This window comes from Falco naumanni, chromosome 17, assembly GCF_017639655.2.
Source record: "Falco naumanni isolate bFalNau1 chromosome 17, bFalNau1.pat, whole genome shotgun sequence".
Classification (NCBI taxonomy): domain Eukaryota; kingdom Metazoa; phylum Chordata; class Aves; order Falconiformes; family Falconidae; genus Falco; species Falco naumanni.
In genome coordinates this window covers 7,390,620-7,417,972 of record NC_054070.1, presented here as the reverse complement: position 1 = coordinate 7,417,972, position 27,353 = coordinate 7,390,620, and the positions used below count along the sequence as shown (strand labels likewise).

At 46.6% G+C, this 27,353-nt stretch overlaps 2 protein-coding genes across 8 annotated transcripts in view; one reads left to right on the top strand and one right to left on the bottom strand.

The window, feature by feature from the left end:
* The window catches only part of MFSD4A (major facilitator superfamily domain containing 4A), a 24,667-nt gene extending 7,469 nt beyond the window's left edge, over positions 1 to 17,198 (top strand). Inside the window, exons 4-10 of the mRNA XM_040616812.1 lie at positions 5,380 to 5,548; positions 7,290 to 7,405; positions 8,370 to 8,543; positions 10,341 to 10,488; positions 11,140 to 11,210; positions 11,407 to 11,527; positions 12,197 to 17,198. Of these exons, the coding sequence (XP_040472746.1) occupies positions 5,380 to 5,548; positions 7,290 to 7,405; positions 8,370 to 8,543; positions 10,341 to 10,488; positions 11,140 to 11,210; positions 11,407 to 11,527; positions 12,197 to 12,261 (864 nt within the window). The 3' untranslated portion in view covers positions 12,262 to 17,198. The remainder of the gene's footprint in view (positions 1 to 5,379; positions 5,549 to 7,289; positions 7,406 to 8,369; positions 8,544 to 10,340; positions 10,489 to 11,139; positions 11,211 to 11,406; positions 11,528 to 12,196) is intronic.
* The window catches only part of ELK4 (ETS transcription factor ELK4), a 23,132-nt gene continuing 10,074 nt past the window's right edge, over positions 14,296 to 27,353 (bottom strand). For 5 of the 7 annotated variants that reach the window (XM_040616815.1, XM_040616813.1, XM_040616814.1 and 2 more), the window contains 3 exons: positions 25,156 to 26,079; positions 23,865 to 23,981; positions 14,296 to 22,725 (listed from right to left, as the gene is read on the bottom strand). In XM_040616815.1, the coding sequence (XP_040472749.1) occupies positions 22,627 to 22,725; positions 23,865 to 23,981; positions 25,156 to 26,079 (1,140 nt within the window). In that variant the 3' untranslated portion in view covers positions 14,296 to 22,626. The remainder of the gene's footprint in view (positions 22,726 to 23,864; positions 23,982 to 25,155; positions 26,080 to 27,353) is intronic. The other 2 variants (XR_005831300.1, XR_005831299.1) reach the window with 2 other exon arrangements.

Genomic DNA, 27,353 nt, shown 5'->3' with positions numbered 1-27,353 from the left:
TGCAGCAGGTGTAAAAGCCCTGTGGCCCTTCTGTTGAGGGAGAGAGCTGGGGTTTAGTGCCCGTCCTCTTTCTCTGCCCTGCTGAGTCCCAGAGCTGATCTCCAGCAAGCCACCCTTGTCTGCAGGCTGTGGGCTCTCTTGGAAATGTAGCCCTGTTCCTTCCCCCCCCAGTTAAAACCTGAATCCCAGCGTGGATAAGTCCAGCTGTTCCCTTGCGCAGCCTCCCTGGGCAGTGCCATCATCGTGCCCATCCTGGTCCCCCTGCAGCAGAGCTGGCTAAGCTGCTGCTGTCCCTTCCCGGTGGCAGGAGCCCTGCGAGCGTGTGTGTAATTGTCCGTGTAGATCCGGAGCGATAAGAGCAGAGCGTGTTGCGGCAGCGAGCGGCAGCCCTGGCGAGCGGTGCTGTTCCTGCTGGGGTTGATGCTGAGGCTCTGCTCAGCACCTGTAGAGCGCCTGGCTGCGCTTTGTGCGTGGGAACTCTTGCTGGCAGGGGTCCGGGGTCCCTGCTGTGAGCAGAGCCAAGCCCAGCCTGTCAGCCCTTGCCGTACGGGGCTGTGTCCGTTTGTAAGACGTGTGCCAGGGCAGGGGCTGGCGAGCTGGTGCCCGTTTCACTCGCCAGGAGACCTCCCGCGGTAGGGGTGAAGGGTGATGCTGCCAGAGCTCTCCCTGCCCTGCAGCCCCCGTACCTGCTGCCCTTCCCTGGGCAGGTTGAGCCATTGCCCCTCTGCCCGAACATGAGGATGTGCCGGTGCTCCCTGTCCCAGGCCAGCGAGCAGCCCTTGGTCTTCCACCGCGCCGGCTGCCCTAGGCAAAGGGAACAGGTTTCTCTCTGCTTTTGGCCTTCCCGTGTGCCGAGTAACTGAAACATCCCCCGGTGCACCTCATCCAGGGGCTCTCCTCGGACCTCGCTGGGGCAAGAAGGGGCAGCTGAAATAGCTGGGCAGGAGCTGTAATGAGTTTCTTTGCAGAAGTACCAAAAAGAATGTTCCCTGCCTAGGAGGAGAAGCAGCTTTAATTACCTCTGCGTATGCCATGGGAAATGTGCTTTTAATTACACCCGAGCGTTACCTATTTTACCAGTCAATCCTGAGCAAACTAATTGAGTTTTGAAGGCGGCGTCTCATATCTGCTTTGAATACAACCGTGTGCCTGAAATCTGGAACACTGGTGGGAGGGTGACTGCCAGACCCCTCTCTGTGCCTAGCGGTGTCCCACGGACATTTTGGGAGCAGGATGGGACCCTCGGCCGAGTCCCAGCAGCTGATACGTAGCAGGTCGTGAGCTGGGCTTGTGCATCACTGCATGCTCCAGTGCCGCTTGCACGTGTGGGTGGCTCACCACGCGTGTGTGCACGCTGCGTGGGATCAGCAGGAATACGGCAGGGAGTGCCGGGGTGCTGGGTGCTTGGGATGAGGGTTAGGTAACGAGCGTGAGAGGAGGGGGCAGCTCTTGGAGCGCGTCCCCCTGCCAAAGCCGAGCGGTTGTTCTTTCCCAAAGCCTTGCTGAGGGAGCTGACTTGATTCCTTGTTTAAATTAAATAACTCAACCCACTGTCTGGAGATACTGAGAGTAGCTCAGCTCAACAAAAAAAAAAAAAAAAAAGCTCCCAAACTCCTTTCTTCAAGGTGTAAATGTCAGAGAATAGATGATGATAATTGATATTTAAAACCCCAGGGAAGTGGATGAAACGAGTAAGCTGTAGAAGTGGAAACCAGGACCAGCAGCTTTGTTATAAAATGGTCAAAACCACATTTCCATCCCGGTTTTCGCAGAGCTGTGTGTATTCTGACAAGACACAAGCTGAAATGATTCATTTCAATTTCTTGCTTTGTTTAAAGTGGAGATGTCTCAATTTAACTTTGGCATAAATGCAATGTGTAAAGCTGACAGAAACATAGTTGTTTCAATGTTATTGAAGCAGAATGTTTTTTGCTTTAGTAAGATTAAGTGGTTCAACATTATCAAAATGAAGTGCTTGGATGACTCCCGGCCAAAATTTTTCATTCTAAGAGAAAATTTTTGGCTTTTCGTCCAGATTTGGAACAAAAACATATTTTAAAATTCGGTTTCCCACAGAGCGGAAATTTCATCATGCAGCCTGTTCCAAGGGGCTGGAAATCAGGAAAATGTTCCTCTGAGAGAGATGTGTTTATCCGGAAGGTGGTTTCCCAGGGGAAGTGCGGGACACTCCATTGTGCTTAGGTTGCTTAAAAGTAGCTGGGATACAATAGCAGGGAACAGTCCCCTGCTCCTGGGGGGAGAGACCGAAATAGAAACTGGAGGGAAGGAGCCTGCATTATACCCACACTTAACTGCGTGATGCAGCAACTCGTTAAGTTTATAATAACGCTTAAAAGCTGCCAGGGGAAGGGGAGCATCCCTGGCAATTAGATGGGCAGAGCTGGAGCGCTGGGGCCAGGCGGGGAGGATCTTGCTGCCTGCACAGGCTCCCAGGGGATGCTCGGATGCCCCTTTCCCCCTTGAAAAAAGAAAAGCCTTCCCCCGCAAAAGGCAAAGCCGGGTTGCCCTGGTAAGAAAGCCCGTGAGCAAATGGTTATCACACCAAAATCTCTGCCCCCTCAAGAGGGAGGGCTGCTCGGAGGTGGGGATCCATCCAGATCCCCTCCAGCTTGGCGCGGGCGGGACGGCGCGGGGCAGGGTCAGTTCGGCAGGGCAGTGTGTGAGCACCAGGGTCCTCGTGTAGGGGCTGTGGCTGCTGCTCAGCTCTGGTTCTGGGGGCTCCCCCAGGGTGGGGAGCTCTGACGGCTCCGGGAAGGCTCTGGCAGCTCTGTGCCTCGTGCCAAGCAGCCCGGGCAGCCAAGGCGTCAGCCCCCAGAACACTGAGGCTGTGCCGGGAGCCGAGCAGCAGGATTCTGCCACAAGCACGGTGGCCCTGGGTCTTGGCACGTGGCTCATCATCACCACCCGACCTCTCCAGCTGGGACACGTAGGGGCTGTGGATAGGAAGAGGGGCTCAGCGCCTGCCTGGCACCTCGTGGCACCAGCCGTGCTCACGTGGGCAGTGGAAGGGACATTTTTCCAGTTATTTTGTAGCTGTTCAAACTGCACCTTTGCTTATGTGAGTCATTGAAGGTATGTTATAAAACATACTTTTGATCAGGTTTCACAGAAAGTAGTAAAAGCTAACTTACATTAATTAGCAATTTTTTTATTTTTATATTTTTTTTTAGTAAGCGGAGTTGCATATACTTGAAAGTAATTTTTTGTAGCTTTTTTGGCTGATGAGGAAATAAGTGGAAGGGGCAGTCCTCGAGCTGTCCTTGTCCCGTGGTTGGGGTAGGCTGCTCCTCTGGGATGGGTTTGTCCCTTTGCTTGGTGAAACTCGCCCTGGCAGGGCTCTGGTGTTCGGCTCTGTTTGCTCCTCTCCCTCTACCCACGTAATAACTGATCTGCTTGTGCGGATGCTCCGTCCCCTGTACCCACCCCAGATTTACAGCCACCCCTCCTGCGGGCCAGGTGGCCACAGGTGACCGTCCCCCAGGTGGCTTGCCAGCTGCTGTGCAGGACATGAGGCTGGCTCAGGATGGAGTCCTGGGAACCTGCTTTCTCTTGAGCTTGATCCTTTGCTCTTCCCCACGTCCCTGAGCTCGCTTTGGCATGGTGGCAACCTGTGGGCGAGGGCTGCTCTTGGGCATGGGTGAGTCTCCAGCTTTTGGGCATTTCCTACCAGAAACAGCCAAGGCTGGCGAGCAGCTGATGGGGTCAGAGCACTCGTGCCCCTGAGGCGCTGCCAGCTTCAAGCCAGTACAGCCTGGATAAAGCCAAAGCGACCTGCTTGCTTTAGTGGTGACGATCTGGGGAGCAGGGGTACGCCTGTGGTTTGACTGGGAATTGGGAGCCGGGAGCTGGGGCCCTTTGCTGCGTAGGCACCGAGTGCTGCTTAAGACTGGAATTGCCCAGAGACGTTTATCTGTACGGCCGGTCCCTCTGCGTCGGTTTGTTGTTGGGTTTTTGGGACTTTTTTTTGCAAAATCTGCAATTTGGAAGAATAAAATCTGGTCCTGACCTCCGGAAGGATTAGAACTATCAAGCAAATGCGTTTTTCTTCCATGGGACCGAACTAACTGTTCCTATTCCCATTGTTCCCAGAACAATGAAGTCCTCATAAATGAATTCAGGCAAGAGAAGCAGGGGTGGGGGGGGGGAATTCTCCATACATTTAAATCATGCCATGAGCCAACAAAAGGCAGGAAATTGGGAACTAGAGCTCGCACTTGCTCACAGACATGTAGAAAACAAGCGCTCAGCGGCTGGAGAGTGAGCTGTCACTTAGGATTTCCTGGCTTTCTCCCCCAGTTTGCTGCAGAATAAACACCACTTGCTTGCGGCGGGAGGTGAAGGGAGGGCTGGCGAGGAGCAAACCCAGCTTCATTTGCTTCCCTCTGTTTTCTTTCCCCAAAAAAGAGCAAGTCCCTCCGGGCTTGGAGGCACCACGGCGGCGTGGGTGTGCGCGGGGAGCGGGCTCGTCCCCAGGCATGTGGCAGCGCGGTGCCAGGGGGCCTGATGCTGCGGCTGCCACGTGATGGATCCGGTGGGCAGGTACGAGCCCACGGTCCCTGTGTGCATTAGCAGCAGGCAGAAAGCCCAGACTGCGGGGAACGGTGCTGGTGGGACTGTGTGTGCTGGGAGCCTGAGGACCTACGGGGTTCTCCAAGGCACTGACAGCTGGAGGCTGCTCTGCAGCCCCTGGTACCCGCCGTGGGGGCTGCACCGAGGGGCTCTTTGAAGTCGCTGGGCTGTAGCAGTTGGCCTGGGAAGCATCTCATCTCTTACGAGATGCTGAGCAACCTCTGCTAATGGCTGGAGATGGGCAAAGCTGGTCTGGGAGCAGCTTGCCCTTCCCTCACACAGCATTTTGGCCACAGAAGCTCTCCCTTTAAAACCGTCCTGCTCTCCGCAGACTTTATTATTCTATTCTTCAGACAGAAGTGGCCAAATGCTTGGAAACCAGAAAGTTATGGTTTTGAAGGGCTGGTACGGTGCTTTGTGAGGTTTGCATTTAGGTGCCGTCTGTTCCAGTGTCCCTGTCCCCCACCCCAGGTGATGGTCCCCAGGCCACCTGGCATCCCACAGAGACTGGCAGGATGCTCCAGCTGCACTCCGGATCGGCGGTCTTTGCTCTCAACTTGATTTATTTTTTTTTCCCCTCCCCACTAGCTCTCCTAACAAGGCTCCATCCTTCCTGCAGTGGCTCCTTACCCCACTGCCAGCACCTGTCCTTGTTCTTTGAGGTCAGTGCAGGCACATCCATTGCAGATGCTGAGTGCAGCTTCCTAAAAGGCTGTTGTGACTGGGGAGCTGGACTGTATGTTGTGCCAGGCTTGTCACACTTACCTGCCTTTCTCTGTTCCTCCCCAGCTGCCAGTGCCCATCGCGGTGTTTTTCTTGCTCTACAAGGAGCGGATGGTGCCGTGCTTCAACAGCAGCAGCCACCCGCTGCTGTCAGCTGACGAGCTGGCAATGGAGACGCGGCCCGTGGAGAAGGACGATCTCTGCGCTGCTGTGCAGAGACCCCAGGCAGCAGGAGGTGAGCTGGTGGCATCTCTCTCACGGGCTTGGAGGAATGGGGGGTGAGCAGGGGGAGAAAAAGCCGAGCTTTATTTCTGAGCTGAGTTTACCAAGCGAGATCCATCGCTATTGCCTAAGGAGGAAGCTTGCCAAAAGGCACACGTGAACGTAATCCAGAAATACCCAAACAATCCAAACAGACAATTTGGTGCCCAATTGCCCTCCAATTAGATGGGACCGTAATCCCTGAGCAGAGATTAGCAGCCTGCTGGTGGCACTCGGGGCTGTTTTTCTCCAGGCTGTCCTAAAACTAAACCTGGGCTCCCGAGTCATTTAAGCACACGTGGAAGTTGTGCCCCTTAGTTTCCTTCTGGTTTTCAGTCAGGTTTTGAGCTGGCTCTGCTGACTGTTCAGTTTAAAAGTGGTCATCATGCTGCGGAACGCTGCTTTTTTTTTTTTTCTTTTTTCTAATAAATCTGAAAGGAATGAGGACAGTGCCCTTGTTTGCAGGGAAAAGTTAAACACCAGCAATAGTTTGCTCTTGGACTTGTGACTACACCCTGTTTTGGGGACAATAGTAACATTGTTCTTTGCTACCCAAGAGAGACGTATCAAAAAGTAAATTCTTCAGCTAAATAGTGAATCTTGGAAGTCATTGTATTTTAGGGTTATCAGAGGAGTGTGTAGTGTTATTACAGGAGAGATGGCTTTACCTGAACGATAAAAGAAATTTTAGGGAATACTTGAAGGTGGAGGCAGTTGGGATGTGGGGAGGATGCTGTAGGGAAGGATCATAGGTGTCCCTAACGGAGTGGGTTCTCTAGTGTCTGATAAGGTTGTGCTCATCTGATAGCATTTCCCTTAGCTGAGGTGCTGGTGGTTTCTTTCCTCAACCCAGCTGCCCGTTTTCATACAACCCCACTGCAGCTTCATGTTCTTCAGCTCTCCATCTTCCTCTTAAACGCAGTTGAGATTAATCCTTTAGAGAATCAGGAAGGCTGTACGCTGACTGCTGTGATCTTCGGCAGGCACGTCTGTGCTGGCAAAATCCCTTCTTCCCCATAGAAGTAGTGAGAATCTCATCTTTGCCAGGCAGGAGCAACTGTCTCACCTGCACAGGACTCCAGGTGCTGCCACCAGCCCTTTGCACATCCCAGAGTGGTGGGATATAAGCAGGAGGATGGGAGAGTAGGGAATTCCTGGGGTCCTGACCCCCAGCTTTGGCAGGCTGTTGCTCCCAACGCTCTGTTCAGAGGAGGCGATGCTAGCTGTATGGTTATCACTCTCTTTCCCAAAGCTGGCTTATTTGGTTAACTATCGTTTATCCGAGGAATGTGAGCTATCCCGGGCAGGACTCTCCTGTGTGGTGGTACCAAGGATGAGGGGCTCCGAGCACCAGTGCTATGGTTGAATGGGCTTGTTTCTATTGACTGTAAGAGCAGGGCCAGCAATTTGAGCTCCTAAATGGGAAGAGGAGCACAAGCAGCTACAGTAGGAGAAGTAAAAAGTATCCTGGACAGCTAGGATCCCAGTCTGTGGACAGCAGCCCATAAGCATATCCATCTTCCTTCTGAAAGTTTAGAGGTAGGTAAAGAGAGAGGCTGTGCCAGCAGAGGTTAGCAGTGCTCCACGTTGTTCACGGTCCTCTATGAATCTCTGTCGTGCAGCTGAGCGCAAAACAAATCCCCATTGTGGGCTGGCAACCACCCAGCCCCAGGGGGACGTTCCAGCTAAGTTTGCTTTGCATTGTTTTTCACCAGGTCATGATGACTTATTTAGCTGCTGCCAAAGCAAAAACTTCAGAGGGGCTTCTTACACCTACTTCGCAGTCCACATCACTGGGGCTCTTGTTCTCTTCATGACTGATGGGATTGTGGTGAGTTCAGCTGACAGAGGGATCTTGTCTGAGCAAAGCTGTACGGCTTTCTTCCTTCCAAATCACTTGTAACAGCCCAAACCCCGGCCCGTGTCCTCTGCGTGCAGTGGGCTGGTCCTGAGGCTCTGCCGGTGCAGCAGGATGCTTCCCGAGGTGGCTCCTTCACAGCTAAGCGTGGTCAGGCTGGCGTGTGCCCTGCTTCTTGGGAGGGTTCCCTGGCTTCTCCTAGGCTCCGTGTTGTTGCAGCTAGATCGCTACTCACCTAGCCAGCGTACAGCTGGAGTTGTGACATTGTCTACTTGTAGGTCTCTTCTCGCTTCAGCCAAGAACAGCTTCATTTTATTTCATAAGAAACCATGGCTCTTTGATGAAGCCGCCGGTCACACGGGCTTCGCCGTGGGTAGCACTTCTGTCCGGGCGAGGAAGGCTCGCTCCTGGCTGGCACCTTGCTGTTCTTTTTCTTTCAACAGTTTTATCTCGGTCCCCTCATGGTAAAATACTGCTGGGTCTTGCTAGGGCATTCAATAGGGTCCCGAGAGGTGAGTGGGGTTACACAGAGCAGCTGTCAGCTACGGGAACTTTCCAGGGCCTCCGTCTTCAAGGATGATCAGCTCTGAGTTCTTAATGTGATGATAGGTTTTGAGAGGATGCAATTCCAAAAGGATAAGACAGTCCCTAGGGAAGAGAGCATCTCTGCAGATAAGCGCTTAGCACGTGTTTTACCTAGCAACGCTGTGAAGTCTTGCCCTGTGAGGAGAGCTTAAGTCCTGTGTATCTACTTCTGGTGGAAGCCCGTCTCCAGCTGCCAACCCTTGGGAACGAGGTTCATTGAGACGTGGTAGCAAATCCATAGGTGGGCTCTCCGGCACTGTTGCGATATTGTGAATAACTGAGGGTCAGGCTGAAGCTGCAAAGCCTGCAGGCAATCCCGTCGGTGTGACGTGCTGTTTTGTCTTCCCTGCAGGGAGAGTACTCGGGCTTCGTTTACAGCTACGCCGTGGAAGAGCCTCTCTCCGTAGTACATAAAGTGGCTGGTTACCTGCCCAGCCTCTTCTGGGGATTCATCACACTGGGCAGGCTCATCTCCATCCCCGTGTCCTACCGAATGAAGCCGGCAACTATGGTCTTCATCAATGTGGTAAGGCTGGGGTTTTACTCCGTGGTCTTTTTTTTCTTTCTGCTTGCCTCCAAGATGCTGTCCAGCTCTGGTGTGCAGAGCTGCAGCTGCTCTCATGCCAGACCTGGGGCAGACCTCTGCACCTCTGCTGCTGCATGTTTGCAGCTGGCTCCGATGCAGGAGTTTGCTAAGACTTACAACCTGGTTGCACTGCTTTTCTGAGCTTGCTCCTCAGTTACCTAATGCTACATTTGTGAAAGTGCCTAGTCAAGCGTCTGCCAACTTTATTTACTTTGCACGCTGTCTTCTCCGGCCTCTACAGGGAAATTAATGCCTGTGTTAGCCACGGAAAGGGAAGGCAGGTAGTGCTGTAAATTCTCTGCTTTGACTGTAGCAGCTGTCAAAGAAACTGATGTGATCTGAGGTTGCTTAAATTGATAAAACACATTCATGTGAAGAAAGGGGAGGGAATCCTTTTAGGATATGTAAGAAAGATGCATGTAAGGATGTGGCAGACAACAGGAAGGGAGTTGTTCCCATTCACAGTCCTTACAAAAAAAGGAAACCACACAAAAACCAAAAAGAAAAGAAATGAGCGAGAAGGCAGTTGATTTACCATTTATTTAAACCAGAAGTTATTTTGGTACCAAGTTTCACAGTTAATATTGCGAGGCCAAGAATAGGGAGCAGGGTGGTGAAAGAACAGGAGTGATGGTTCCCACTGGGATGGATTTGAGGATTTCAGCCCATGTCCATTGCGGACCGGAGCAGGTGAGGCAGCCAGCTCCAAACCTTGTTGCTGGTCACTTTACGAACCCAACTTTGAATACCAAAAGATACAGCCGAACAAAACACGACTGTTTTTTTAAAATGAGTGCAATCTCTTCCTTTGGCACAGAGCGACTGCTGACAGGGGAGCAAGGAAAGCTCCGCGTCAGCAGATCGATCGTACGGACAGGCCCATGCATCTCCTTGATGCACGCTGCTGACTTCATCCCTCGTCCTAACTGCACCATTAACAAACCCGAGGACAGGAGTTTTGCTTTAGCTGCTGCTAATATTTGGAGAGAAGCAGGAACAGCCTCCAGCCTTGCATGGAAACCTTCTCGCTTCCCCTTAAATGCAAAGGTGGTAGCACCATGAGAATAAAAATTCACTTGACCAACACAGAACTCTCTCTGCAACGCTTGCTGGTTGGTGCTGCTACTTACGGCAAGATACACCGGCTCCTGGTGTCGTTGCAGCAAGCTGCCGTTTGAATTCAGCTGCTTTAGAATCCAAATGGCTCTTGCGTACATGCACATGCTCACAATCAGGGCCTGAGCAATTAAGACAAAATACCTGGGGTCGGTATTGCAGAGCTGCCTCCGCTGCTGTGGTGCCCTGGCGAGCCTGGGGCACCGGGGGGATTTGCTGTCGCTTGCTCACTGCAGCACGGCAGAGCCTGCTGGATAAGGCTGAGCAGTGACTGGGACACGAACACGTTGTGGAAGTAGCAGTACTCTTGCATGAAAGCTGCAGAGGAAGAAAATACTTTTTTTAGATATAATCTTAAGTCTCTCCCTAATGACCGTGAGACTTAAGTACCAAGTTACGTTACCGAGTCCTGTTCTAAAAAGTACCAAATTCTTCACTGTCAAGGCAGACGGATTTTATTTGGCTAGCTGCTTCAGCTTTTCAGAGATTGTGATCTTTCTTCCAGTATAACTTATTTTCTTTTCCAGACCATTTACTGCAAAAAAAGGGTAAAATACAATCTACAGCCTGTCGCAGCTTGGCGTTATACCCTTCTCCTGACTCTGTGTGTGTCGTTCACAGGTTGGAGTCCTGATAACTTTCCTCCTGCTCCTGATTTTCTCCTACAGCGTCGTCTTCTTGTTTGTGGGGACGGCGTCTCTGGGGCTGTTCCTCAGCAGCACGTTCCCCAGCATGCTGGCCTACACCGAGGACATCCTGCAGTACAAAGGTGAGCAGGGATTTGGGCAAACCTTTGGAAGCAGGTGGGTGTTCCAAGACTAGAGCTGGCATACAGTCACACCTAGCGCCTCCCTCCCTCTTCAGGGATGCCTGGGAAGAAAGACCTACCTTTGAATACCATGTTTATTCAAGCTTACAGTCAGAAAACCAGCACAAATCCCAGCTTCGGTGTACTAAAAATTTCTCCAGGCAGGGATCCAGCCTGGTTCTTAGCTTCCTGCAGCTTTAGGGCTCTCAGGGACTGACAGAAACGTCTGCTTTAGAGGCTCACAGAGAGCCAGTTTTGAAAACATCATCCAGATTATCAGGGAACTGAAAAGCCCAGCGTTTGGCCAGCTCTTGCAGGAAGTCTCTGCCAACCTCCGTCTCTGGGGCAGTGATACTGAAGAATGAAAATCTTTCCAGCAAGAAGCAACGTCACCTCTGCCAACAGAGAAAAGTGACAGGAGATGGCTTTTTGACTTAAACTTGAACCCTTCTACACTATCGCAGGTTAGAAGAGATGTTCTCAACACTAGATGGGAAGATACATTAAGTATTTGTAAATCTTGTATGGAGAGACCCATAAAAGAGCTCCAGGCTGATCCTGCTGGCTGGTTCACCTGTTCCGTGCCACATCACTTGCACTATTTCTTTGCAGGCTGTGCCACAACCGTGTTAGTGACTGGAGCTGGAATTGGTGAGATGGTGCTACAGCTGCTGGTGGGATCGGTGAGTGCGGACAAGGCATGCCAAAACCTGGAACTTCTCAGTAGAAACCTTAGTCCTGGGTTTGGACAGCTGCTGGGAAGAAGCACTGCATTACCCTTGAGCTATCAAACAGTGAAGCTCTTACTGAATGTTAATTAGGTATTTTAGTGCTATGATGACATGTCTGCTCCCTTTCCCCCCCCTCTTCCAACTGCAGATTATACACGATCAGGGCAGCTACAGTTTCCTGGTCTGCGGGATGATCTTTGGAGGCTTGGCCTTTATCTTCTACGCTTTCCTCTTGTTTTTCCACAGGATGTACCCCAAGCCCTCATCAGGTAAGAAAGCACCGTCACTCAGCCCCGCTTTATAATGAGAGGAAGAGTGGCATATGCATCAAAACCTAACCAGGGTGCAGCACTTCAGCAAAATGCAAGGAAATGTTTATTTTACTGCTGCTTCCTGTCCCCTCTTCCTGCTTTGACTTGCCCACAAAGCCTTGGCAGCCACAGCTCAGGGTTTGCTTTCTTTTCTGTTGGAGAAGCAAGGGAAAAAAGTAGGAATGGTCTGTGGATCACAGGGAAACTGCAGCCTGCATTCGAGGCGAGCTGTGAAAGCAGCAGCGTGCTGCTGCAGGGCTACGTCCTCCCAGCACCGACTGCACAAGCTTCCCTGTTCCCTGGCTAAAATCCAAGGAATGAGCAGATCTGCCATGCCATCCAAAGGCAGACAAAAGCCTTGCTGATAAAGGATTTATCTTATCTACCACCTCAGTCCGTATAGGCTATTTGGTTTTACAAGCACCTTCTACGAAAGGAACACTGTGTGACAGGTAAAAAACTTGTCCAGGTTACTGGGAATAGCAGCTCTTTCCTCCATGCCCAGCGAAATAACCCAGCTGGTGTGGTGGGTGACAGAACAGCAACGGTCACGTTTGGGAGAGCTCATGCACATTCCCTTAAAGCTCAGCAGAATTTCATCTGAAGTATCTAACATCAATTTTGCAGATACGGATGATGCCTCGCCCGACAAACCAGCAGTAACGGACGACACCGGACAGTATCAGCGCTAAAGAAGTGGCCAAGCCCTAGACAAGCAATAAAACAACACACAATTAAAGCATTACTGTTAAGGATGATTTCACAATTAATGACTGAATCATGCAAGTTTTCTGCAATCAAAAGCACATTAGATTGGGTAAGTCAGAATCAAGACAACATCCTAAAACACTGCATCAAGCTAAGCACAAGTTGCCCGTGGCACACGTACCAAAACGATGACTGTTGCCCGTGTCCGAAAGGGTACGGTGTATGGCAGGGATGGTGGGAGAACAGTTACTCCTGCAAAGGAACTTTCTTACCGGTCCAGGATGGAGGGTGGGAAGGAAGAGGTTCTCTCAGTCTTACATATGGAACACAATTGTTGAACTGAATGTTTTTTTTCGTTTGGCCTGTAACGTATAGAAGCCCCTACAATTTACAGCACAATACAGGATCTGAATTCATTTTTGTGCAACACTGCCATGAGTAGATGTCACCTCCACGTATACTTCCAAAGGGGAAAAAAATACACGATTAGTAGAACCCACCGAGTGCACAGTGGTAGCAGGACCTATCTATATTTGCACAGTTGATTCTTGTATATGACACAGTACCAGACGTTCACACAGCCAGTGTCTTATTCCGCATGCTAGGGCCTCTCGATTATTAAAATCATTAGCTTTTTTGTTTGTTTTTGAGTCAAGAATGAGTTGTGACGGTTTGTTTTGCTTTCAGTCACCGGTTTAGCTGCTACATTTGCAGTGTCTTTTAGGGTGGTTTTATTTCTAGCTTCCAGTTGAAGCTGAACCAGAGGTATTTGGGAGCCAGCCTCCAGCTGCTTTAATCTGTGCAATACTTTATTAATAAACAGGTGCCTTCCCTAAGGTACTCTCATAACCCACACATGCCCTATTACAAGCTATGAAGAAAGGACTGGCTTTAGAAGAGTGTAAAGCTATATACATCTATTTCTTCAGTGACTGATTGGACATGTACTTTTTGCTTTAACTGCTGTATGTGGATGTACATATGTACGTGTGTATATAAAGCAGTGTTTAATTAAAGGTGATTGATTGCTAGATTCTCGGCACGACTGGACTGAGGTAACTTCAGCTGTTTCTGGGCAAGACTATCAGCTACTCCCTTCACCAGTTCTAGCTTTCAAACTCAGACTAAGGGCTGTTCAACTTCAAACTGCTTTTAGCATGTCAGTAGATCTTACCTTCCACAATCTTCGCAAGCTCCCACGGGCGGTTCCGTAGAAAGTCTCAAGGGAGTGAACTTGTTGCATTTACTGTGTGCACCTAAAGCTGAGTGCAATGCAAGAAGGGAGTAAATGCAGTTGAATTCTGGGCTTAACTCATCCCTGGACTGCAGGAGCCCCCCTGCCTCCCACCCAGGGCAGTGCGTGCTGCAATTCTCGCCAAGCACCACAGGATGCCACTGTTACTCTCCTTGAGACACCCAAACCAAAATAAATAAATAAATAAAATAAATGGATACTGCAAAACCCGTTTACAGCAATAACCCCCCCATCTGTCACTAATAGAGCCCCTCCCACCATGACACCATTCTCTCCATCCCTCTACGGAGGAAATGAGCATGAAACAATACAAGAAGGGAGTTTATTTTGAAAGAAGGCTGCTCAGATTACATATGTACCACATCAGGGACTGTCCGCTATTAAAACAAGTCTCTTCTTATGATGTCCTCGCAGACTAAACGCTATCGCCAGAACAGTGTTTCTCGTTAGAAGCGTACTAGACAATTCAGATCTCCACTTTGCTGTCGGCACTATATATAGCGCAGAGCTACTCACCAAAGGCAGTTTTCACCAGAAGGGAATAGTTCCTGGTTTGGCGAAGAGATTGTGCAGCCAGCTAGCACGAGCAGCTCCACCTCTGTCTCCGTGCAAGCAAGATGCGGGAGAGCCCGTGATGCTGTGAAGGGACAGGGTTAGCTCAGGGTCTGATGAACTCCCTCATTATCACAAAACAAGCTGCCCTGCAGCTGTAACTTTCAATTTCCTCAACTAAAAAAACCAAACCAGTCAAAAGATCAGCAACTTTGTTAAAAATATTTATTTAAAAAAATACAATTGTTTTGCATGTCTGGTTGCACATAACTATTAACATATGATCGACTTGAATAATTTGCTACAATGCTTTTTTAAAGCCAGCTTGCATTATACAAAGCAAATCCCTCTGTCAGTTCTTACATAAAATAGTTTTCTTTAACTATTCCCACCCCATTTTTAAAAAAGATTGCAATACATTGATTTTTTTTAAATTTTTTTTTTGCACAAAAATCGAAGCAATAGAAAAGTCACCTGATTTCTCAGGAAAGACCTTCACTATGTTTGAATAACAACTGCCAATACGCCACTATTTAAAAGCAGCATTTGTTGCTTTGAAGTGTCATTACAGTGCGCTTCCTCTAAAGTAAGTTTTGCCTCCAAATTGTACTCAAACCTGAAATGTGCTCAAATAACTGCATATCTGCTAGAATCTTGTTGATCGGACTTTTTTTTTCAAAATGCTATCAACATGCTGAAGGTCTTCCTAGTGTGTTATCTTGGAAGGTTAAACAAAAAGCAAATTTAGTAACACTGAACAATTACTGAAAACTTTGGCTATTTATGTACTTGCATTACATACCAGCATTTTTTTTTTTTTTAACACAATGGCATTAAGATACTCTTATTATAAGGTATTACTTTCAAAAAAAGTTAGACTGAGAAGCTATTCTCTCCCAGGCAAGTTTACCCAACTGTAACGAGAGCACCAAAGCGGTGTGAGATTACAGTTGTCTCTAAAAGACTGTGTCTAGAAAAAGTCTCCAGTGTAGGAAGTTAAGACACTCACTACAACATAACTTGCTTTGTCTCTTAACTTGGTACTATATATATATATGTATATATATAGAAATAAAATAAAATGCAATTCTGTTCTGGAAAGAGTAACTGAAAACATTCTCTCTGCTGCTTTCAATGTAATTTTTACCACTGACAGTTCTACTAAAATCACGGGAAAGTAAAATGGAATCCATTCCAGAGGTCAGGAGTAAGTTAGCTGACACGAACATCTGCCCCAAGCAGAGAGGTCAGAGCTGCTGTAGTATAAAAAACATTGCAGACATCCTCTTGCTGATTTGCAAAGAACCCAGGTTAACCTAAAAATTCAGTCGAGGAGTAAAACACTGAAGACATCTGAAAGTCACTTTCCAGAACAGATGTGCACTTTAAAAAATAAACAGAGTAACAACTGTCACACATTACCACAGCTGATTAGGTTGCTTAAGTTCTCTAAAATTTAAACTTCAGCTTCCCTCCTTTGACTCCATCTGAGCCAGAGGCAAGACGCTGCACAGACCAGATTCTCAGCCGCTGTAAGTTAGACCAGTCGCAGTGAAGCCAACGGATCTATCCTGATTTACAAGCTTCTGGCATACGATTCACATCTGCCATCAGCTCGCGCAAAGATTCTCAGAATTCCCAAGACAAAGTCTCATGCTGGTTAACGATCCCTATTCAGAGTCGTTTCAGTCCCAGATTAATTCCAGCTGCCCTAATATACATTAGTGGAGACAACCACTCTCCTTACCGTACATGCTGCTAGAATTTTCCCATTTATTCACCTCTATTATTAAGAATATACTTCTCAGCTATAAAAACAGAGGGGGGGAGGAGATAAGCATTAAATGTGCTACTGTACTTATCACAAAACACTGTGACGTACATAAGGCCATCTGGTAACACTGCAACAGAATACAAACAAGATTTTTAAAAGGGAGTTTTAGAATACAACTTTTTTTTTTTTTTTTTTAAACTACAATGAATAATCTCAACCCTGTTCACAGAGAATTAACGTTAAAACTAGTACATCATATATATAAAACTCTGTGCAACTGAACAACAGCAGAACAAAAAGTCAACACAATTCTATAAAGCAGTTTCAAAGCCTGAAGATTTAAGACATGCTAGCCAAAAAAACACAACACATCTCAAGGAGTCTAGAGCAAAACCCAGGTATTGTAACCCACCCCCCCCCCCCCCCCCCCCAGCACACAGCACACACTAGGAACCATGCAGAGGCCACCCTCAAAGCCTTCCTGTGTTAAGGAAAAAAAAAAAAAAAAAAAAGAAAAGAAAAAATAACCCCAAACAAAATAAAAATAAACCCCAACGGCTTCCAGTTATTAGTACAGCACTGCTGCGTGTACTGCTCAAGGACTGAAATGGGCTCCGAACACAACGCCTTCCAACCTCTCCTCCCCTCTCTGCTCACAGTTCATTCCCCGTCTCCATTAAAAGACCCCCGTTTTCCAAAGGTTCGCAAGTTATCCTGTTACACCCCCTGCTAAAAAACCCTACTTTGAGATGAAAACCTTCTGCAACACATGGTCTCAACAGAGTGTTTGAAAGTAAAAAAAGAAGTCCAAACTTTTGTTCCATGAACACAAAACGATTCAGACACATTTAAGACTTTTTTTTTTTTTTTTTTTTTTTTTAAGATGTGGCATACAACAACGTCAAAGATGCATTTAAAAATAACCTTTGGCAATTAATTAGTCCACACTGTGGTATAACTGATTTAAGTACTACGTAAAAAAACAAACAGAAAAGCCCCCCAAAACCTCACCAGCATGTGCAAAACATTTAAAAGTGGCAACTGCATAGTGCAGCATTTGCTTTGAGTGTACACGGGAAGCGTGACTGATACACGTCTAGAAGGCAGCCTGCGTAAGGAACACACATCCTCTGAGGCAGCGAGCGTGTGCGCACACGGATGTTCACGTGGAGATAGCCATTCCAGCCTCCACCAAACAATGCATCGAAAACCCAAGTCCTCAGCTCTCCAAGTATGTTATTTATCAGATGTCTGGAACAGCTCCACAGTCCAAGTCTTCTACTACATTCTTTGGGAGGGGGTAAATAAAAATAAATTCTAGTCCGTTTTACTTTTTTTTTTTTTTTTTTAAACTTTTTTTTTTTTTTTGGTAGAATAATTTATAGGAAGCGGACATCTTGCAATCTCCAAAGGGAAATACATTAACATACACATTCAAGAAGAAACACCGGGCCCTGCCCAGCTTTCTTACCTTGCGGGTCACACGGGGGTTTTTTTGGCAAAGCATGGTTATGGCCAGCAATGCTCTATCCCTCCAAAAAGAATCAACATTCTGCGGTGAACATATTCTCCCTTATTTTTGTTTGTTCTTTGTATAAAAGCAAGAATACTATCCCTCAGTTCAGGATCCACCAGACACCCAAAGCCAAAGCTTTAACCCTTCTGCTTAAGACGGGACCCGGCCAGTCGGGACATGCAACAGAAGGGCTGTTGGTAACGACGGATCGCAGAAATACGGTAGCGCTGCCGTTACTGCCGCTTGGTAGCTCCTGTATTACATCCTTCTGACCAAAAGCAGGCTGCGGAGACAAGACGGGTGGTTCTACCATCAAAAATTCTTTGTCCTGAATCAGCTCTTAGGAAGGGCTCCTACATAGTCCATACTAATGCCACATCCACAGATGCTGATCCACGACAAAGCCTTTTGCAGTAATAGCCCTAAGGACTGTGTAAAACAACCACCACCGCATTTTATCTTTTAATCTTCATCTGACAGCCTCTGATTTCAGCAGATCAACTTTAGCATGTCGCATATTAACCACCACTCAACTTGACGGCAATAGCCACAGGCTTCCACGTTAAGCAGATCTGCTAATACCGTTCAGACTAAACAGCAGCCATTGCCAATTACTGTTTAATTAAATTCAAATCAAACCATAAAAATTCCTGTTTAGGCAAGACACACTATACCTCATTAAAACATTCTGAACAGCTTCTAAGCAACATGATTGCAATTCTAATGGATTTTCAACTTATCTGCCAAGCGTAAGGTCCTGTGGGGCTGGGGCTGTTTGTTTGCAATGCCATGCTACGTGATTACCAAGAGAAAATAAAATTATCCATACCCGTGACCTCAGAGGCCAGAAGGTACGTCTATTTCTTACACAGGAGAACTAAGGAACAAAACAGAACAAAATCGTTATGGACACCCAAAACTCAAGCATCAAGTTTTAAAACACTTGTCGACTTTGACAATGTTCCTTAACTACTGACGTAGTTTATTTTCATAACTGGCAATACCAAGATAGCCTCTTGATACAACACTGAGATGTGTCTTGTAAACAAATATGCATTAAAAATGGAAGAGGTTAAATCGTATAGTAAAACATGAGTACATACAAAAAATGCTATAAAACAGTAGCAAAAGGTAACTAAAAGATACATGAATAAACCACGGGTAGCCTGCAGACTGTCAGAACTGTGGGCTCTGACCTCAGCACTAGAAAAACGCTACAGAAGCGGATCAGAACTCTGCGTGCCTGTGCTCACCTGAGAAACTGCACCAAAGCGCTAGGCTAGCTCTTTCATCCCATCTCAACCTGCAGAAGTTCTCGCGTGAAAGTTGAACTCATGAGGGAATCTGACATTAACGTGCCTCACTGCACTTTGAAAAGCTGTGTAAAGGAAGATACGCACATAAGCAGCCTTCACTGTGGTTAGAATAAACACTATAAAAACCCAAGAAGAATCTATTTGCTAGGTATCTGAGGTTTGAAAACATATCAGAGGGAGAAATTATCCCAAACAAACCACTGAACTGCCAAAGCCTCTCGTATTAGAACGCATGCTCCATTATACCAGAGATTGCATGGACACTGATGTCTTAGGATGCTCTAAGTTGAAACAATGAATTCTCAAATTCAAGGAACTTTATCACTTCCTGACCTATTGCAAAATGCAACTTGAATGTGCCAAAGACAGTGCATAGGAATTACATTCAGCCATCGCTGCTGAAGACCGATTTCTGAAAGAAGAATCTAGACCTAAGCTGCTGTTAAGAAAAAAACCCCAACTCTCCTCCATCACCCTCATTACTAGGATCACATTCTCTGGAAACAGGTAAGACAGGACAAATACGGTTCTACAACCATAGGTATTATTAACACGTTTCTGCTTTCCGTGGATTACTTCTGCTAGCAGCACGTGTTGCCAGTGGCATCCTGACAGTTCAGGATGTCAAAAAAAGCCAGACGTAGCACACGCAGCACCAGCAGTGCAAGCTTTCCAACTGCAGTACTATTATACAGCAGCAGTGACATAGAAATTTCCAGAAGCAAGACAGATGTTCAGCTTCCATGCTCATCCAGTCTAATTCTACCACCATCTATGAATTAACCGATGCAAATATTATCAAGCATTCAACAATACCATGGCTACTTCAGCAACACGAATTGTAACGTAACAAAATGTTTCTGTAATGCTGCGGGTTTTTTTTTTTTTAAACCAACACGGTACTATACCCATATTACAGACTGCTACCATGATAATTAAAAGAGCCTATATTAACCCCTACTTCCCTACACTAAATTAAAAACAAGTTGTAACGAGCTGCAAACTGCTCCTGCAGCGAGCTGGTAGAGTACCAGCAATTCACAGAACCAAGCTCCAAGAAGTCACAGCGACGCTGTGCTGTCAGGAACGCGATCCAAAAAAGGTGGCTGTAATATACTTGTCAGTAAATGTGTGTTTAATGAGGCAGCATATATACAAGATAATATTACCTTAAGTGACCTGAAAGTTGTAATGGAGAAAAGGCAGCAAGCCGCTCCTCTCCCACCTCCCCTCCCCTTTCAACTCGCTTTCCCAAGTGCCTCCTGAGATTATAATCCTACACGGGACTGTTATTTTCCTAGCCAGGTGCTCAAGAAGCAAAAGCAACCATCTCCTCAGCGCTACCTGTCAGGAAGCTGGATATGACCCGACTGAAACCAACACGTACAGGCTGCATTTCATACCAGCTTTCCCTGAAGAAGGCATCCCCGGTGGCGAACGCGCATCTCCCCAGCCCGCTACGGCCGTGCAATCTTCCAAAGCTACTTGGAGAAGAGGCATGAAACCAGGCCAAGCACAAGTGACAAGCTACGTTAGCATTTGGTTCTCTTGCATACCTACGCTGAAAGTGATAAAGTTTACAAAGAATTAAGTGCACGTGTGCACATACACAACTTTTAAACAAATAAACTTGGCTTTTCTCCATAGGGGACAAGGAAAAGGAAGCAATTAAATTGCAAGTCTTTAGTGCTCAGTAATTATTTTTAAAATCTAATCCTAGTCTGCAATGTTGCTCTCAAGTCCACGCACTTGGTGGGCATAAAATTGGCCATCAAAACCATCAAAACCATCAAAAGTGCTGCTATTTATATATAGCTATATATATATTTCTAGAGCAGACTCATAAGCCATCATGCAAACCAGAAAATTCCAGATGCCTGCTCTTAATTATGATCTGCAGCTTTCTTCCTGCATTTTAAAAAAAATAATAATAAAAAGGTCAATATTGCACATTGTCATTTTAAGAGCTGCTGGCACAGGAACTTTTATCCTGCATCTGCTGATGTCTAAAATGCAAAGCAGAATTATGCCTCTGACATAACCGGGCAGGAAGACGGTTCAGTACGTGAGCTTACTCCCTGCTACATCCACCTAAAGAAGGCATACACTCCCACCTGGCAGGGGATTTTCTGGATGAGCAATGCCCAAAAAGCAACTCCATCACACCCACCTGCCTCAGGTGTCATGTCAGGAACATACATACTAAGTGGTTTACATATTTCAATGCTAGAATATAGAAAGATGACATCACTGCAGTGAATTAAGTCTTGGGTTATTGTCATACGCTTTAAAGTGAATTCAGAGCCTGCACAAGTGGCAAAAGGAGAACTCTGCAAAGCTCGAGTTCACCGCTTACCCATAAGACAGGTGCAATATATACAGCATACACTGTCAGCTCCTCTTGCTGTAAAGGTACAATCTTCCTCTGCTCATTAAAACTTTGAAGACAGCCAGTGAGGATGCCAAAGGAAAGAGACGGTCTCCACCTGTTTTCTAGTGGGTATTTTATGGAGAAGATTATCTTACGTCATTGACTCTATGTACAGAGTAGCAAACAGAAGCTGCTGCCTGACGTCAGATGCCCAAAGTGGAGGGGCACACCATCCAGCGCCACCAGAGCGAGACACCCAGCCTCCGAGGGGCCACGAGAGGCGAGTCTCTCTTCTTTCATTCCTCAGTTTTCTTAAAAGGCCTCCTGAGGTATAAAAATCTAACTACAAATTTCATTTCGTCAGCGTTTCAAACAGCTTGGGAAACTAACCTTGTATTCATCCATACAAACACGGCCACCAAGAACAGGAATGCAAGCGCAAATTTACCAGAAGGTTGATATGCCGTGATAACCCCTCTCAGCTAGCTGCTCACGCTGAGCCTCACTTATTTTGGGTCCGGTGCTTCCTCAGATACTAAAAAAATAAAGCAACAGACCTAATGCAAAACTTGAGATAAGAGCTGGTAGAAGAGGAGCGTCTCCACTTCAACTGTGGGGAAAGAGCAGTAACGTTAACGGTGGGACGTTAGTGTTCTCGCCCACTGTTTGGGTCTGAAACTCTAGCATCAGGCAGCAACCTCACCAGAACGACACACCCTCAGAACCGCACGGCAAATCCACCATCCTGCTAATCTTCTAGCAGTGAGATTACAGGCTTTGTAACAGGTCTCTGGCACAAGAAATGTTTGGACTTCAGCATTCAAAACTTTCTGAGAACTGAAAGGAACTAATCCCACCATTCATTTGTCTCCAGACCTCGCCTCCTCACCGAAGGGAGGGCAGGGAAGCATCCAGGAGCTAGCCAGACAGCTTCTCCAAGGGGCTGGTCTGGCGGTATACAATGCCATTCAAAAATTGTCCGTTATCTCAGTAACACAATCATTGAATATTCCTTGAAAATTTCTCCCTGCAAAAAGACAAGATGTTTTTACAGCAGAAGAGAGGCGGGCTGTTTTGTCGCTGCAGAAGTTACTAGCCCCCAAGGCAAAGCTGAGTGCACACACCCCTTTCCCAAGCATTTCCTGGAATGCCAGCTTCGATCACCGTTAGATTTCTTCTTGCCAAGCACAGGAAGCAGAACAGAGGGTTTTTCCAAGAGTCACAGAGAAAAGACTTCTCTGATACCGTTTACTGCCATCGGTGCAGACTCAGTTACTGCCACACCAACTGAAACTCCCTTTAACCATAGCGAAGTCTTCCAAACCGAGGAGGGAAGAGAAGAGACCGGAGCTTCAGCTCCTATTAAGGCGTTTGCATATACATTCCCAACCTGGGTCTTCAAAAAAGGGAATTTTGCAAAAAAGGCATTTCATTTGGGAATGGCAAAAACTATGATTGTGATAATCTCTGTAGAATTATAAATTGCTCGTTTAAAAAACATGGTTAAATATAAGTGTCATATCTTTCCCTTGCTTGCCAATATGTCCTTTCCATGAGTTCATGTGCTATGTCTTCTGTAGGTCAGGGGAAAACGGGCCAGGGGTAGAGGGTCCATCCAGTCCAGACAGAGTAAATGGGCCATGACTGTTCAGCACGGATGGAAACTAAGAGACAAAACAAAAATGATTAGGGAAGAGGCCGTTATTAATTTACTGTTCCTCTCGTATCTCTGCATGTAGAAGCTCCCCCCCGGGGAAACAAAAAGAAAACCAACCAAACACCACCACACAACAAAGAAAAAACCCCAAACTTTCAAAGAAACTTCTTGGCTTCCCCCAAGTAATTTACTTCTTAAATGCCACTGTATAACAGACTGCAACAATCCAGCTGTCACAACCAGTGCCACCAGGAGGACCCAGTCCGTAACCTCTGCACTGAGCGCTGCCTGCATCCTGAACCAGTAGGTGACTTTAACAGGCTGTTGGGAAACCATGGTCTACATTGTTCTTCAGTTAATTATCACCTATTTACAGAGAAAAATGTCCAGTGCATTTTCAGACCTACTTGCTTAATTCCTATCCTCACATATAAGCTCCTTCCTTCGTCTCCACAGAGATGACAGACACAAACCCAAAAGACAACTTGTTAAATTTTACCCTTTGCCTAAGCAAACTCAGGCAACAGACGTGGGTATCCCAGTTCCAAAGTGGAAGGTGAAAGAAGAGCGTGAGTAATTACAATTAAAAAGATATATATTTTTTAAAAAAACAGGGGACTTATTTTCTTATATATTAGTTAAACAAAAAAATTTAATAAAAAGAGTGAAGCTGAGAATTTCCAAACAACAGAAAACAGCAGAACACAGATCTTAAAGAACTGTGCTATATATTGCCACACAGTGTCTTCCTTCTTACTAGTGGCAAGATTTAATGTCTTTCAACAGAAGAGACTGTTACCAAATGATTAAAAGAAGCAATACCGTAGAAATTTCCAGGAAAATCTCAACCCATGAAGTTACAGGAAGGCAAGTTTTATGGGAAGGACAAACCTAAAATAAAAATGTCTAACTCCAACACAGCCTGTTATTAACTTAAAGCATTTCTGAAATACCAATATTTACAATATACTTAAATAAATCTGGGTAAACACTAAAATTCAACGCTCTCCAAAGCTAATATAGGGGGTAGAAAACTGAAAGATGACCGTTTTGTGTCTACGTGAGATATTTGGGCTGATTCCTGTGGGTCTGCTGAGGAAGGCACTGAAAAGCACGGAGAGCCTGGCTAAACCTGCTGGCACTTACCTGAAAGAGTGTATTAGCACCTTGCAGCCTTGCAGGACTGAGGGGAGCAACCGGGCTCAGAGTACTCCAGAAGTGAATACTGGAGAGCAAGGGACTCGGGGTCAGCAAGATGGGAGTCTGCAAAACACGCAAGGAGTCAGCTGTGGCCAGTAAGGCAGAGCACGTGTCAATCCGGCCCCAATAATCCCAGCTCCTGCAGCTGCAGAGGGCTGGGTCCCAATTTCAGCAACTCCCATTCCCCCCTTCCGCCTCCTCCCACCTCCTCCTCCTCCCTTCAAACCCCAGCAGCAGCCATCCAGCTCTGGCTGAGCAACCAGCCCTCTTTTCCCAACGGCTGCCAGATCCCATCCCGCTGTAACCTACAGCGGATCGGCTGCTCCTGCGATCCGGCACACAGCACCCGCCGGCGACTTCGGAAAACTCAGCCTACGAATTTCAAAAGAGCAGACAGCGGGCACCCGCGTGGCCTGGGTGACACCGACAACCTAAGCCACACCAGAAGACATTTCCATCTGGCTTCTGAATATTTGGGATGATCTGGGTTCACCGGCCAAGCACTCTGAGGGGTGCCAAAAAAGCGACTCCACTTGATTTTTATCCCTGTCTTCAGCCATTTCAGTGTTTTATCAGCAGTTTCCCTACAGTTTCACTCAAATTCCAATTTATTACAGGACAGGGATTAAATATATACAGAACAATTTAACAGCCTGGTTGGATTCAGTTCTCTTCCAAATCTTCCATGAGGCATAAAAGCTTTCCTTTCCCACACAAAGATAACAACCAAATTAAGCAGCTGTTCTTACTCCTGTTAAATCCCAATACTCTGGTCTTAAGTAAATGCCTACTGAACCAAGTAAAAGAAAGCTGCTAAACAGACACCTCCGTGGTTCTCTATTTTTAAAGTATTTTCAGATTCAGCCTGGAGGATAAGGGCAGGGTTTAGGGTTTTTGAAATAATTCAGTATCACCCTGGCAAGCTTTACAAAGGATCCTGCTGGTGCTGGTCCGGGTTTTGCCTCCACATGCTAACACCGTACAGACACGTACGGCTGACACACCGCTTGGGCACACTTGCAAGGGGAAGCTCATACCGATTATGAATAAAATTTATGTTTTATTTAAAAAAAAAAAAAAAAAAAAGGGGGAGTGACATCCTGAGTTTCAGAGCTCCAAACACAATCTACTGACTATTCATTTTCCACTTGCCTTCCCTTACTGTTTTAAAATACAACATAACCACTATTGTTACTTTAAGAAAAAGCAACAAAAAACAGGAAGGGAATTAGGTTACCTGAGAGAAAAGTGCTGGAGTAAGAGAAGCAGTGGGGAGAGAAGGACTCAGAATTCCCAGTGGACTTGGATCGCTGCCTGTAATGACGAGAGTAGGAGCCAACTCCAGCCCTTTGGGTTTTTTAGATCTGGAGAGGTGATTGGCAAATTCCTTCTCCAGCACAGATGAATCCTGCTCTTTGGACTCTGGGGATTGATGCTGAAGGCTCTGAGCCTGCTCCAGCTGCTGAGAAGCCACGGACTCTATGTCCGTGTCAATGTCCAGGTCAGGATTAGAGCTCAGGGGTGGCGACGGGGGCGTGGAAGGAACTTGCAGAGTGGGAGAAACCGAGGATATGGGTGGAGTTGGGGTAAAGCTGGTGGTTAAGTTTGGCAAAGGTGCTGGAGCTTCAGGGACAGTTAACTTGGGTAGAACAAGCGTCTCCAACGTCTGGAGAGTTTCTTCCGATCCCATGGGAAGAGAGGATGCGATCGAAGCGGGAGAAGCGGTGGAAGTGGCAGAGAGCGTTGAAGGGGTAGAGACCAGGGGGGCAGACGAAGGCTTTTTGGAGGGCATGGTTACAAACTTGATGACGGAGGGGGTTGGATCCTGAGCGGGTTTCTTCTCTGCCAGTTTCTCAGCTGGATTCTCGATCTTGATGGACCTGAAGAGTTTTACGCTGGAAGAGTTCAGGGAGTTCAGAGTAAAAGAGGAGTACAAGCCTGAGTGGATATAGTCATTGCGGCTGGAGGATTTAGCACATGACTGAGCCTTCTCCTTCCCACAGTTTTCCACATCCTTTGGAGCACTGCTAACTTCCGCAAAACCAGTCATTTCAGGGTCTCCTTCTATACGGCCCACGACAAGTGGATCCATATTTAAAATCTCCGGATAAGAAACAAACTTGTACACAAACTTCTTACCATTCACTTTTTTAATGATATTCTGTGGGTAAGAAGATACATATATTTAGACCTTCTTCGGATTAATTTTCTCCCTACCAACACTGCCTAAAATAGACAGGAATTGGATAGTCTGTAATCTTTCATCAAAAATGGTTTTTCTTTTTTAAAAACACACTGCATTCCCACAGTTCAGTTACGCTCCCAAAGTATCACCTCCAGACAGAACACCACAACAGGTGAGCTTAACCTGAGGTTAAGTACAATAAGAGCAGCCTTAAAACTGCCAAGTAGTTCTGTTTAACATGTTTTAAAAGAGCAGCTATGAAACAAAAATGACCCATTACCCCCATCAAAGAACACTGACCCGGGTGCAGTAAGCATAACCTAACAGGAGAACCTGCAGAATTCAAGCTTACAAGTGGGCAGAACTGAGAGCTAAGACTTCAAATCAAACCACGTTTATTCTTAATAAGATGAGAATAAAAGAAACTAAGTAGCTGAACTAGTCAGCAGGCTATGTAGGCTAATCAGCTATTTCAATACCACAAAACAGCATGTCGAACTTGTTTTGCTCCCAGGAGAAATGCCACACGCAATTTGGACCTAAGAAGATTCTAATTTATCATACAATTATTATTTTACTGAGTCCTCAGTAAAAGTCAGATTTGTGCTACCCAATAATAAACTCCCAGCAACACACCACCTGCTACAAACTGACAGGTTCCTCAGAAACCGTGTTTTATTTTTTATCTGGTACACCCACACAATAACAGCTGTGGGATAAATGGCTTATTGGAACGAAGGTGAGACTCCCACATGGTGGTTCTAGTTCTGCTTTTTGACGCTACCTGTGCACTTACAAAAGGCCCTCGCAAGTTATTCGAAGACAACAGCTAAACAAGAAAAGCGCCTTACTCTGCTGGAGAGGTGCAATTCCGAATACATGGAGAAAAAGGAAAATACTTTGGGCTGCTTCACTGAAAATCCTCATTTTGATGGCCCCTTCATAGAGGCAACTGCAGAAAAGATCTCAAGGTGGTAGAATATTCGCTATCTCAATCACCAGCATCGTTCTGTTGCTTAAACTGGAGTGTTGAGGATTTTAACACTTGCAAGGGTGTGTGCTTTTGGAAAGGGGATTATCATTCAAAGACAGACTGGTATTAGCAAAGACTTAAATCAAAGAACGTAACATTGCGCAAAGCTATCTAGAGCCTTATAAAATAACCACTGGGGAGGAAATCCAGCACAAACGATAAACAGAAGAAAAAAACACCTTTAAACATAAACTGGTACACCTTAAGCCTGGTGACA